The sequence below is a fragment of the Oncorhynchus gorbuscha genome, linkage group LG25 (genome assembly GCF_021184085.1).
Source record: "Oncorhynchus gorbuscha isolate QuinsamMale2020 ecotype Even-year linkage group LG25, OgorEven_v1.0, whole genome shotgun sequence".
Lineage (NCBI taxonomy): Eukaryota > Metazoa > Chordata > Actinopteri > Salmoniformes > Salmonidae > Oncorhynchus > Oncorhynchus gorbuscha.
In genome coordinates this window covers 16791382-16805051 of record NC_060197.1, presented here as the reverse complement: position 1 = coordinate 16805051, position 13670 = coordinate 16791382, and the positions used below count along the sequence as shown (strand labels likewise).

The 13670-nt window shown below is 41.0% G+C and overlaps 1 protein-coding gene and 1 pseudogene across 3 annotated transcripts; one reads left to right on the top strand and one right to left on the bottom strand.

Moving 5' to 3' along the window:
- Nucleotides 1-631: 631 nt before the first annotated feature.
- On the top strand, nucleotides 632-11435 carry LOC124013819 (calumenin-A-like). Of its 3 annotated transcripts, none has more exons than XM_046328375.1 (7): nucleotides 632-766; nucleotides 1578-1799; nucleotides 8387-8568; nucleotides 8794-8960; nucleotides 9081-9141; nucleotides 9901-10100; nucleotides 10224-11435. In XM_046328375.1, exons 2-7 carry the CDS (start codon nucleotides 1579-1581, stop codon nucleotides 10326-10328), a joined length of 936 nt encoding a protein of 311 aa, XP_046184331.1. In that variant the 5' UTR covers nucleotides 632-766; nucleotide 1578; the 3' UTR covers nucleotides 10329-11435. The 3 variants fall into 3 exon arrangements, with proteins under 3 accessions (XP_046184331.1, XP_046184328.1, XP_046184329.1); XM_046328372.1 differs by having other exon boundaries at nucleotides 8387-8580; XM_046328373.1 differs by having other exon boundaries at nucleotides 665-770; nucleotides 8387-8580.
- A 279-nt stretch (nucleotides 11436-11714) lies between these two features.
- Nucleotides 11715-13445, bottom strand: LOC124013820 (annotated as a pseudogene).
- Nucleotides 13446-13670: the final 225 nt, after the last annotated feature.

Below are 13670 nucleotides of genomic sequence, written 5' to 3'. Positions count from 1 at the left end.
TCATGCCAAAGTGAGTTTAGCCTACCTCCATTGACAGTGAAATGGGGAAAAAACAAAAACAATTCATGTTAGGGCGAAATCTAATCCCACAAAAGTTCAAATTCAAATGTTAAACAACATTTAGTATGCTATTAATTAATTTACCCTCTACCATACCCATCTCCCCATAAACGTAATACGTAGTCAGCTGCATACATTTTGGTCTTGTCCAAGATACTGAAGCCAGCAAGTTAAAGTTGTCAGGTCCACTCAAGACAGATGACTGAAATACAGTATGGCGAGTAGACATTTGAACTTTATATATATTTATATTTTATCCAATGCTCAACATCAACTGAAACACATGTCCATGTAAACTTCAGTGTATGATGACAGTTCTATAAAGATTTACTCAAATTTGGGGACGTGGCAATTAGTAGCCAATCAGGTGCCCAGGATGAGTTTTTGTGCAAAGGGACAGCAGCGAAGATTTTACCCAGCGTAAATACATTCTCTAAAACACGATTGGTTCAAACACTACACACGGTTCGTGTAATCCAATTAAACGTGAATGCGATGAATAAACGTTTTATTATGGAACATGAAGTCATCGGCCAAATGTGCCTTTTTGCTGAAGTGGACCAATCAAAGCTCGTGAAGGCTCATATCTATAATCTCATTGGATCTCCTTTTAGAACGAAAAGGGCCTAGGCTGGGGTGTGCTTATTAAGCTGTTGGCTTGTGGAATATACATAGTGTACATATTGTGTCTGGAATCATCAGCCAGGTAGGTAATACAATGATATTACTTATCTTACAAGCTAATATTGATGCGTTGATAGTGTTACTTTGCATGATCAGCTAACCCTAAATGGTAGGATTTGCAATTCAGACGCATTCCAATAGTCTGACGAGAGCTAGCGGCTAGCAGCCGATTTTACGATGAAGAGACTGAATACAACATATCTTACATTACTGTCAACAACTGATTTCTGGTTTGTTGTCCCACATTTTGTAATGTAGCGAAATGGAACATTTTACATAAACAGTGTAGTCCGTGTGTAACAATTTAGCAACATATACACCATTCAATCTGTGCCTTTTATTTGTGTTCAAGTAACAGCCAAATGCTACATTCTTTCCACTTTACCGTTATAGTGATCAATTTTGTTATTGCATTCCCATGATCTGTATTAAATTACTGTAAACTATTTAAAAACGTCAATGTTACAAATACCACACATGTCTGCATGGCAGTGCACTCATGATATTTGGCATTCCTACCTGACTCATATGTCGTATATCTATTTTCTTCCGTTTTTAAATGTCCTATCACAAGTCTATGCTGACATGCTGCCAACAGCAGTTTTATAAACAACCAACAGTTGATCATGTGAAACAACAAGTCCTGTAACACCTTAATGTCAAAGAGCCTGTCAAAGAAGCAGAGCTAGAAATGTTTAAATTCTGTAAGACTTGGAACAGCCCTAATGAGCAGTAAATGCAGATGCTGCCTGTGAGCTATTCACAGGCTTTGATGTTGACACCTCTTCCAGAATGTTTTTAATATCTCTCTTCTCTCTCTCTCTCTCTCATAGGATGGAGATCAGGCCGTTGCTCATGTGCTTTGCCCTCTGCGTGGTCTATGCCACCAGTAAACCCACAGAGAAAAAGGAACGCATTCACCACGATGCACCTCTCAGCAGCCGTGAGCATGACGATGCTCAGGGCTTTGACTACGACCACGATGCCTTCCTAGGACAAAAGGAGGCCAAGTCTTTTGACGACCTCAGCCCAGAGGAGAGCAAGCGCAGGCTAGGGTGAGTAGACTCAAGTGTCGGTCTCGTTGCATCTCAATAGTCCAATGTGGCCACCTTTCCTCGGGTTGGCTGTGCATCAATAGTATCAAGTTGAGGGTTGAGCTGTGACGGTAATTTAATAACTGTGTAACTGATGATTACAGATGAAGAGCATCATGAAAATAAAACTGTTTAAATAGGCCTACATTCATTTTAGGATTTAAAAAATAATTATTTTCATGTAGATAAAATGTACCTAATAGCGGGAGTGTTTGGAAATGTTAACCTAGTTGGTCTATTAAACTTCTCCCTATAGGCCTAAATGTCCACTCAGAAAGTGAACAAAAGTAGCCTGTCTCGACTAGGGCTGTGACGGTCACAATTTTGTTAGCCAGTGATGGTCACGCAAATAGCTGTCAGTCTCATGGTAATTGACCGTTTAATTAACATAAACACATTTAGCATCTCCTGGCTTCCACACAACGCATACAAGCCATTGATGCAGACCTTTGGAACATCTATATTTTAAAAAGTCTAATAAATCCATGTAAAATAGCCTACACCTTCACAATAAATTATTTATTTTAGACCGGTCTAAAGAAGCATGATGTGAAGAAAATGTAGTCTATTTCAGAAGAACAGAATAGTATACTCTGACTTTTCCTGATCTGGCCATGCCAAATGGCTGTGGGCTACACTAGTTAATTTAGCAGACAAGATTTTGTGGCATTTTATAATATGAAGAATACATTTTGAACAAAGCTGAATAAAATATGAAGATTTTTCCAAACGATTTGAGGTAGTGCGCACATTTGGCTATTCTGTGTTGAGGTTAACAAAGAAATGGGTATTCCTATATGCTTAATTTAGAGTTTTTATCAATATATCTTTCATTGTAATACAAACAATGTTGACTATGTTTTGATTTTTAATATATTGTAAGGATGCATGATGTGACTCTCTTGATGATTTGAAAAAAGTTGCTTGAAATGCATTTTTTTTTTTGCGCAGGCTGTACACTACTTCAGTCACTCATTCACAATTTGACAAGCATTTAATAATCCCTAGGATTTCACGACGGCATCCCCTTTGTAGCTGTCTTTTTCACAGGCTACAAGTGAAGACACATCTGTGACACAACAAACACTAGCATTAAATAAACTTTTTTTATTGAATGTGGCTGACTGAACGGATCAGAATGTTTAGCTTAAAATGTTGATAAACGCTAAGGCTATTTTGTCACATTTTCAGCGCAACAATGTGCACATGCTAGTAGGCTAAAAGCGCAAATTTTCCATTAGCGGAAAACATCGTAATCAAAAGTGACTGCAAATGCAATTATGCATGTAATGTTTTCATTGTAAAGGTGCATTTTTATGGTGAAAATGATCTTCCCCAAATTTGAAACTCACACATGCAAGTTAGGCTCTACACTCCTTGAAAGCGGCTTAATTTGAAGTAGTTTGGCCACTTTACTTGTGATACAAACATTATTAAAACATACAGTTGAAGTAAGAAATGTACATACACTTAGGTTGGAGTCATTAAAACTAATTTTCAACCACTCCACAAATTTCTTGTTAAAAAAACTATAGTTTTGTCAAGTCGGTTAGGACATCTACTTTGTGCATGACACAAGTAGTTTTTCCAACATTTTGTTTACAGACAGATTATTTCATGTATAATTCACTGTATCACAATTCCAGTGGGTCAGAAGTTTACATACAGTAAGTAGACTGTGCCTTTCAACAGCTTGGAAAATTCCAGAAATTTGTCTTGGCTTCTGATAGGCTAATTGACATTGTTTGAGTCAATTGAAGGTGTACTTGTGGATGTATTTCAAGGCCTACCTTTAAACTCAGTGCCTCTTTGCTTGACATAATGGGGAAATCAGCCAAGACCTCAGGAAAAAATATTGGAGACATCTAAGTCTGGTTCCTCATTGGGAGCAATTTCCAAACGCCTGAAGGTACCACGTTCATCTGTACAAACAATAGTACGCAAGTATAAACACCATGGGACCAGGATGCAGATTCATTCTGTCTCCTAGAGATGAACGTACTTTGTTGCGAAAAGTGCAAATCAATCCTAGAACAACAGCAAAGGACCTTGTGAAGATGCTGGAGGAAACCGGTACAAAAGTATCTATCTCCACAGTAAAACGAGTCCTGTGTTGACATAACCTGAAAGGCCACTCAGCCCAAAACCGCCGTTAAAAAAGCCAGACTACGGTTTGCAACTGCACATGGCGACATGGCGACAAAGATCGTACTTTTTGGAGAAATGTTCTCTGGTCTGATGAAACAAAAATATAATTGTTTGGCCATAATGACCATCGTTATGTTTGGAGGAAAAAGGGGGATGCTTGCAAGCTTAAGAACACCATCCCAACCGTGAAGTACAGGGGTGGCAGTATGTTGTGGGGATGCTTTGCTGCAGGGGGGACTGGGGCACTTCACAAAATAGATGACATCATGAGGAAGGAAATGTATTTGGATATATTGAAGCGCCATCAGTAAGGAAGTTCAAGCTTGGTCATAAATGGGTCTTCCAAATGGACAATGACACCAAGCATACTTCCAAAGTTGTGGCAAACTGGCTTAAGGACAACAAAGTCAAGGTATTGGAGTAGCCATCACAAAGCCCTGACCTCAATCCTATAGAAATTTGTGGGCAGAACTGAAAAGGTGTGTGCGAGCAAGGAGGCCTACAAACCTGACTCAGTTACACCAAAAATTCACCCAACTTATTGTGGGAAGCTTGTGGAAGGCTACCCAAAACAATTTAAAGGCAATGCTACCAAATACTAATTGAGTGCATGTAAACTTCTGACACACTGGGAATGTGATGAAATTAATAAAAGCTGAAATAATTAATTCTCTCTATTATAACATTTCACATTCTTAAAATAAAGTGGTGATCCTAACTGACCTAATAAGGGCCTTTTTACTATGATTAAATGTCAGGAATTGTGAGAAACTGAGTTTAAATGTATTTGCCTAAGGTGTATGTAAACTTCTGACTAAAACTGTATAAGCTTATGGGCTAGGCTACATGAGGTTTGCCATTTACGATAAAAAGTCGCAGAAACTGTGTGAATCCGGCCTTCATAGTCTAATTGCTACAAAGAAACCACTACAAAAGGGCACCAATGAGAAGAAAAGACTTGCGTGGGCCAAGAAATATGAGCAATGGACATTTAGACTGGTGGACATCTGTCCTTTGGTCTGAGTCTGAATTTGACATTTTTGCTTCCAACCGCCTTGTCTTTGTGAGACGCAGAGTAGATGAACGGATGATCTCCGCATGTGTGGTTCCCAACATGAAGCATGGAGATGGTGTGGGGGTGCTTTGCTGGTGACACTGTCTGTGATTTATTTGGAATTCAAGGCACGCTTAACCAGCATGGCTACCACAGCATTCTGCAGTGATACGCCATCCCATCTGGTTGGGCTTAGTGGGACTTTCATTTGTTTTTCAACAGGACAATGACCCAACACACTTCCAAGCTCTAAGTGCTTTTTGACCAAGAATGAGAGCTACATCAGATGACCTGGTTTCCAGTCACCCGACCTCAACCCAATTGAGATGGTTTGAGATGAGTTGGACCGCAGTGAAGAAAAGGCAGCCAATAAGTGCTCAGCATATGTGGAAACTCCTTCATGACTGTTGGCAAATCATTCCAGCTGATACTGGTTGAGAGAATGCCAAGAGTTGGCATCAAGGCTAAGGGTGGCTACTTTAACGAATCTCAAATATATTTAGATTTGTTTTACTTTTTTTGGTCACTACATGATTTGATAGTTTTGATGTCTTCACTATTATTCTACAAAGTAGAAAATAGTAAAAATGAAGAACCCTTGAATGAGTAGGTATGTGCGAACTTGACTGGTACTGTTCATTCTATACACATTTTACAATGGATAGTATTTATACACTGTACATTATACATCTTGTTCAGTCATAATTATAATAGAACAATCGAATTTAAACCACCCCCTCAGCTACTCTCAGTCCATCCCACCTATCACATTAACCCCACCCCTCAGCTACTCTCAGTCCATCCCACCTATCACCTTAACCCCACCCCTCAGCTTCTCTCAGTCCATCCCACATATCTCTGTAAACCGCCCTCTTATGATTTCCATGTGCCAAATATTTTTCAGCTGTGATGTTTCACATAAATTCTGAACCTTTCTAATCGCATAGCATCTACAGATTGTAAGTTGAAGATAATACTTTAAGTAAAAATATTTTGTTGATTGTTTGACTGGCTTTCCAAATGTCCCAACCAGTGCTATTTGTAGGGTTAATTTTAGATCAATGTTGTGATTTTTCAGACATTCTTGAACCGGTGACAAGAAACAAGCTATATTGGGGCAATACCAAAATAAGTGATCGAACGACTCTATCTTTTCGTAGCAGAAGAGACAATCATTAGTTTCTTAATTTGTTGATTTAATATTTATAAGTAATGACCTGAATAATAGTAATGAAATGCCATGATAATAACAACAAAGTGTAATGGTCTTGTTTCAAGTAGGCTTTTATTAAGAAGCATATCCATGTAAGCAACTGTACAGTTGTGACCTCCCTCTTTTTGACCCCTATCCCTTGAACGGTTATGTCGGTGACCGTGTACATTGGCCTTGCCAATTACCGTTACCTCAAATTCTAAGACTGTCACAGCCCTAGTTGAGGAGCTAGTCAGAGACTGTTCATGTAGTTCGCTACCAACAAGTTACCTGTATGATAACGTGGCGGAGTAATATACATGGGAGAGTACACATTGCAATGTAAAACATATGAGGAAGTATGTCCTGTTTTCAGTAAAAGTTAATCAACGTATAGACTTGTTTGCTTGAGTTGTGTTCTAAATTAAGGTCTGGGGAGTTTCCTGGCCATGGACCCAAAATATTGATGTTTTGTTCCCAGAGCCACTTAGTTGTCACTTTTGCCTTACGGCAAGGTGCTTCATCATGCTGGAAAAGGCATTGTTCATCACCAAACTGTTCCTGGATGGTTGGGCGAAGTTGCTCTCGGAGGATGTGTTGGTACCATTCTTTATTCATGGCCGTGTTCTTAGGCAAAATTGTGAGTGAGCCCACTCCCTTGGCTGAGAAGCAACCCCCACACATGAATGGTCACAGGATGCTTTACTGTTGGCATGACACAGGACTCATGGTAGCGCTCACCTTGTCTTCTCCGGGGAAGCTTTTTTCCAGATGCCCCAAACAATTGGAAAGGGGATTCAGAGAAAATGACTTTACCCCAGTCCTCAGCAGTCCAATCCCTGTACCTTTTGCAGAATATCAGTCTATCCCTGATGTTTTTCCTGGAGAGAAGTGGCTTCTTTGCTGCCCTTCTTGACACCAGGCCATCCTCCAGAAGTCTTCGCCTCACTGTGCGTGCAGAGATGCACTCACACCTGCCTGCTGCCATTCCTGAGCAAGCTCTGTACTGGTGGTGCCCCGATCCCACAGCTGAATCAACTTTAGGAGATGGTCCTGGAGCTTGCTGGACTTTCTTGGGTGCCCTGAAGCCGCATTCACAACAATTGAACCGCTCTCCTTGAAGTTCTTGATGATCCAATAAATGGTTGATTTAGGTGCAATCTTACTGGCAGCAATATCCTTGCCTGTGAAGCCCTTTTTGTGTAAAGCAATGATGACGGCACACGTTTCCTTGCAGGTAACCATGGTTGACAGAGGAAGAACAATGATTCCAAGCGCCACCCTCCTTTTGAAGCTTCCAGTCTGTTATTCAAACTCAATCAGCATGACAGATTGATCTCCAGCCTTGTCCTCATCAACACTCACACCTGTGTTAATGAGAGAATCACTGACATGATGTCAGCTGGTCCTTTTGTGGAAGGGCTAAAATGCAGTGGACATGGTTTTTTGGAATTCAGTTCACTTGCATGGGACTTTGCAATTAATTGCAATTCATCTGATCACTCTTCATAACATTCTGGAGTATATGCAAATTGACATCATACAAACTGAGGCAGCAGACTTTGACACAAATGTTAATTTTCATTCTCAAAACGTTTGGCCACGACTGTATATACCCACCCCAATTTGGGTGGAGTCTCCTTCTCAATAAACATTACATCTTTATTTCTAGGCAGGAACTTAAGTGATACGGGCAATAAACTGTTCCTTCTCTCCTAATGTGACCTGACCTCGACCCCCTTCCTCACTAATCCACAGCTCTCCACCCTTATCAGTGCCTGCCAACATGATCGTCTTCCCTGCACTCAGTACATTCCAAGCTTAATTGCTTCCACCATATACATTCCTCCTACAGATAACCACTAACTTCTGGTGTAAACCCTAGACTATGGCACCCCTTATGTCTCTAGTATAACTGATGATTAACAACATTTAAAGTTTTGAAATCTGAACCCATCACCAGTAAATGGAGAGGTAGAATTCCCCCTTTCCCATCATCGGATTCAAAGAACAGGCGATCACTTTCACGTACTCTACTAGATCTAGGTGTTGACTGTTATTACATTGTTATTGTAGTAAATATAGTTTGACCTCTTTTGAACTACATTTTTAGTTCGGTCTCTCTCTTTCTCGCTCTTCCCCTTTCTGATACAGTGTGATTGTAGAAAAGATTGATGGGGACAGTGATGGTTTTGTCACTGAGGTGGAGCTGAAAGCGTGGATTAAGAAGGCTCAGAAGAAGTACGTCTATGAGAACGTGGACCGCCAATGGAAGGACTTTGATGTCAACAATGACGGCACGATCTCTTGGGAGGAATACAGGAATGTAACTTATGGTACCTATCTGGGTAAGAAGGGCATGACATGCGCATGCATGAGCCCGAGACATGCAATATGTCCAAAACAAATGTTGGTGTTGGTTATGACTAATTCGACTGATTCGATAGTTGCAGGGCCTTTAGTATTAGTTTCACTGATTGGTTGATTTACCGTATCAATTCAGGTCGGTGTATCATGTGTGATCAACTAGAGATCATAGCCGCTTCCCTTTGACCCCACAGATGACCCGGAACCAGATGATGGTTACAACTACCAGCACATGATGGCGAGGGACGAGAGGCGTTTCAAAATGGCCGACCAGAACGGAGACCAAATCGCCAACAAAGAGGAGTTCACAGCCTTCCTACACCCAGAGGAGTACGACCACATGAAGGACATAGTGGTGCTGGTATGTGTGTTTCATTCTGTGTTCATTAGATTTAAAGGTATTTGGAAAGAATGAAACATGGGACCAGTGTTCACCGGTCGGCTCTCTGACCATCCTCCTTTCTCCATGTTTACCCCGCAGGAAACCATGGAGGACATTGATAAGAATGGTGATGGTTTCATTGACCTGAATGAATACATAGGTAAGGACTGAAGTGGACATACTCTCGAGTATACAAAACATTATGAACACCTGCTCTTTCCATGACAGACTGAACAGGTGAAGCTATGATCCCTTAAATGAAATCACATTTTATTTGTCACATGCCCTGAATACAACTGGTGTAGACTTTACAGTGAAATGCTTGCTTACGAACCTTTCCCAACGATGCAAAGTTTCAAAAATGAATGGGGGGGGAGTAACACGAGGAATAAAATGCACAAGAATCGAGCCAGATACAGGGAGTACTAGTACAGGGAACTTGAGATAGATATGTACATGAAGGCAGGGTAAAGTGACTAGGCCTTATTTATGTCACTTGTTAAATCCACTTCAATCAGTGTAGATGAAGCAGAGGAGACTGGTTAAAGAAGGATTTTTAAGCCTTGAGACAACTGAAATATGGATTGTGTATGTGTGCCATGTTGATGGTGACTGGGTAAGACAAAAGATTTATGTGCCTTTGAACAGTTATGGTAGTAGGTGCCAAGCGCACCGGTTTGTTTCAAGAACTGCAACGCTGCTGTGTTTTCCACACAGCAGTTTCCCGTGTGTTTCAAGAATAGTCTACCACCCAAAGGACATCCAGCCAACTTGACACAACCGTGGGAAGCACTGCAGAAGGTGTTCCTAATGTTTGGTATACACGGTGTAGTCACTTTATTCTGAGGTCCCCATTCAATAGATTTACTATATTGATGTTTCTACCCTCAGACACACTTTCATCCCCCTCGTTTCCTAGGTGACATGTACAACCATGAAGATGAGATGGAGGAGCCAGACTGGGTTGCTACGGAGCGTGAGCAGTTCTCAGAGTTCCGAGACAAGAACAAAGACGGGAAGATGGATCGGGAGGAGACTTTGGACTGGATCCTTCCTTCAGATTACGACCATGCAGAGGCCGAGTCCAAACACCTCGTCTATGAGTCTGACTTGAACAAGGTGAGACAATCGCGCTCTCTTTACTTGTCTCTATTGGTTTTCATTCTCTCTCGCTTTCACTCACACGGCTGTGTCTGTTTTAAGCATTCTTTTGACTAAATATCCTTTTTGTTTTGATTTCAGGATGGAAAGCTCAGCAAGGAAGAAATCCTGAACAAGTACGACCTGTTTGTAGGAAGTCAAGCAACTGACTTTGGTGAGGCGCTAGTACGGCATGATGAGTTTTAGGTCATTTGGTTCTAGTTAGATAAAACAGTTTGAAAACAACTTGATTTCATAAATGATCAAATGTACTTTGTACGAAACCTATTCATACACTACATTGTCTCCAATTAGTTTGTGGTTGATAGCACTCAATAGTTGTGTGGGTGTTATATTTACTGACTACCATTTTATTGTTCCGTTACAAACATAGGTAGTTTAGTTTGGTCATTATTTTTGCCTTTGTTTAAAATATGATGCTATACTCACAAGCACTGAATATTCCATTTGGAGTTTAATTTAATTTATAATTCTTCCAACAAACCCTTCATATGTGGGAATTATTTGGTGTTTTTTACAGTCATGTTTTGAATGACCCTGATTGTAATGATAGCCCATAATTTCTTAGTATAGTTAGAAGATAAGAGATGCTACCCAAAGTTAGCCTCATACGTATCCTTTTACCCAGTGTGTGCCTTCTGAGTAGTCTTTTGGGAGCTCAACCAATGAAACCGACACTAAATATCAGAGGGTCATGGGAACGTGAGTCCACTACAGTGAAATCATCCCTCACCCTGCTCTGTTTCTCCATAAACGCTCACTCTGACCCCCCTCTTCTTCATATGTACTGTATTTGTCTGTCATGACTAGGGTTGTTATTACAATGTTGCCAAGTTCATCACTGCTTCTGTAGCCTTTTCTCCTGTCAATCACTGCCTCTCAATAGTCTGCAGTGGCTTCCTCTCCTTGCCTCCATCTGCACTGATCTAGAAACAAATGATACATGAAAGAAACATGTTGGATGACCAATGTGAAACAAAAAAGGAAACTATTTTAGACTATTGAGAACCAGCACACATGTGAGAGCATCTGTTCTATTGGTTAGAAATAAAAGCGGTTGTACTTCCTTCCTATGGGGCATGCTGAACTGAAAGGTTGGTGCATTGCAGCGTTGTTACTGAATTCTGCTTGCCCTAAATTAAGATTATATTGAAGTATTTACATACTTGGCAAGTGTTTTATTTTCAGAGTTTATACATAGAATGTATGGACATTCATCTTTTGGATTAAACACTGTACTTTGGATTCCACGGCCCATTTTCTCAATAAAAAAAAATGAATTGAGTAAACTTATTTGTTCAAGTTTGAGCCTCAGTGCACATCTTATTTTGTATGTCTGGTTGTGTTTTGTTAATGATTTAGTTAAGATATATTTGAAAGTGCATCGTAATACAATATAAATCTTTATTTACCTTATCTTACAATAATTTGACATGAGTATTTCATAAACCCTATAACCCTACTCACAATTTCAATCAAGTGTTAGGGAACCTTAGATGGTTTATTGAATCAACCCCAAGACTGTTGGCTGTTGGGGATGGGCTCCTGATGGACTGAGACCAGAGTCAAAGATTAGGCTGTGGAGACCTCCGTCTTGGAGGCTGAAACTGAAGTCTCCTCAATCTGCTTTCCAAACACTGTCTCCATGATGCAGGCGTTGAACTGAGGAGGGAGACGGATATTTATAAGACAGAGAATGAACATGATAAGGTTGTGTGTCTTGTTCAGACTCGTGTCTTAATTCATGTGCTTAATTTCTGAGTATGTGAATGAGTATGTGTGCCACTGTCAGTGTATTTATATGTATTTGGGGCTTAGAATCACCTGTTTGTTCATGAAGGTGTAAATGAGAGTGTTGTATACACAGGAGCTTTTAGAGAAGAAAGCAGGGATGGTGACCAGGCGGTAGTCTTTGTTCTCGCGTGTTGTATAGGCGAAGTACAAGCCTGCCAAGGCGTAGGGGCCGTAACACAGAATGAAGGAGCACACCATCACAATCACCATCCTGGATACTTTTCTGCCTTCTGGGTGGAAGCTGACTCAGCCTGTGCAGCTGCCACCTACACACACACAGACAGACAGGACAAATTGGTCACATCTGGGTTCCAAAAATTGACTATACTGTACTTTGTTTTGTTTTTTTAACCCAGAAAGCATTGTATTCACAGCCCGTAGTGCTCCCAGTAGTTGGGAGTAGGAGAAAAAGATAATGGACATGGGCATGAGGAAACAAGTAACAATGAGGAATTTGGTGTAGCTGGCACAGTGGTACTCCTCGTTGTTTGTGTACCATTCAGATCCACAGGAGCAGCCCAGACCCTCAGGGATATACCTGTAAAACAAACCCAGGTTACTGTAACTCAGGCCCCACACATTGTCTCTCTGCAGGGTTTCCTCCATGCCTATATAAATCAGCGACCTATCTAACTTGAAAAGCAGCGAGCGATGCAAACATTGTAGCCAATTAGTGACGTAAATTGCTGCTCAGAACCTTACATGTACGGCAACACATTTGAACTCATTTTAGGATATTTGCCATTTCCCCCATCCCCTGTGTGTGCAATATGAACCAAATAACCTAATAGCAGCCAAATACAAAGAGTATTTATTAATCCAGACAAGATCAAAGTGTTTGTGAGAGGCTGGGGATGAATACCTGCTCCAGCCGAAGAATGGTGGGGTTGCACAGCCGATCCCCATGACCCAGGTGAAGGCAACAGCCGCCAGAGCCTGGTTGTTGTCAAATTTGAAGGTGCCGAAGGGTTTGCAGATGACCACATCTCTCAAAGGCAAGGACAGCCAGAGACCAAGCTGACACCAACCCTGAGTAAGAGAGAAGCTATCAATAGGATAGGAGATATCAAAGACATCGAACACAAAAACTAGTTTGCATGTAAATAATCAGAGGAGTAAAATGAATCGCAACAAGTTGTTGCTGTTTTTGTTGCTACGATGAGTTTTACCTGCTATTGAACCCATGCAAGCTTCCATTGCACACAAGGTGTAACCCGGGAAGTAGTATCCTCTCGCACTAGAAACGAACACTTGACTCACAGAGAAAGTGACAAAGATAAAACCTGCTAACGAGACGTTGACCAGGATGTAGTTCAGCGGTTGTCTCAACTTCTTGTACTTCACTGTCACCACGAGAATAATAAAGTTTAGGGGTGTTCCAGCAAAGAACACAAAGCCCATGAAAGCAGCCTGTAGGTAGAAAGCCCATATTGGGGCCAGGTGATACTGTGGCCCCTCAAATGGGCTGACCTTAGAGATGTTCTCGTACAGATGGAAGTTCTTTCCCATCCTGGCTCCTCTCTGACTCAGTACCCGTACCCGTCCGTCCCGTAGATGTGCACTGTGACGCTGAAACGCTCCCGTTTATATGACCACAAACCACTTATAAACCTCTTTACATTATGTCAGGAACAAGCTTCTCCTGCAGATCTTCCTGATCTTGTAGGTGGAAGAATAAACTTTAGGATTAAGCTGCCCCCATGACCATGACCCGTAAGAAGAGACCTTACTTTG

What these genes read in the sequence shown, in the direction of transcription:
- LOC124013819 (XM_046328372.1), top strand. Translation starts at nt 1,579, where the DNA reads ATGGAGATCAGGCCGTTGCTCATGTGCTTTGCCCTCTGCGTGGTCTAT. An exon ending in TGAAGGACATAGTGGTGCTG is followed by an intron (nt 8,961 to 9,080) that starts GTATGTGTGTTT and finishes TTTACCCCGCAG; the next exon opens with GAAACCATGGAGGACATTGA. An exon ending in TGACCTGAATGAATACATAG is followed by an intron (nt 9,142 to 9,900) that starts GTAAGGACTGAA and finishes CTCGTTTCCTAG; the next exon opens with GTGACATGTACAACCATGAA.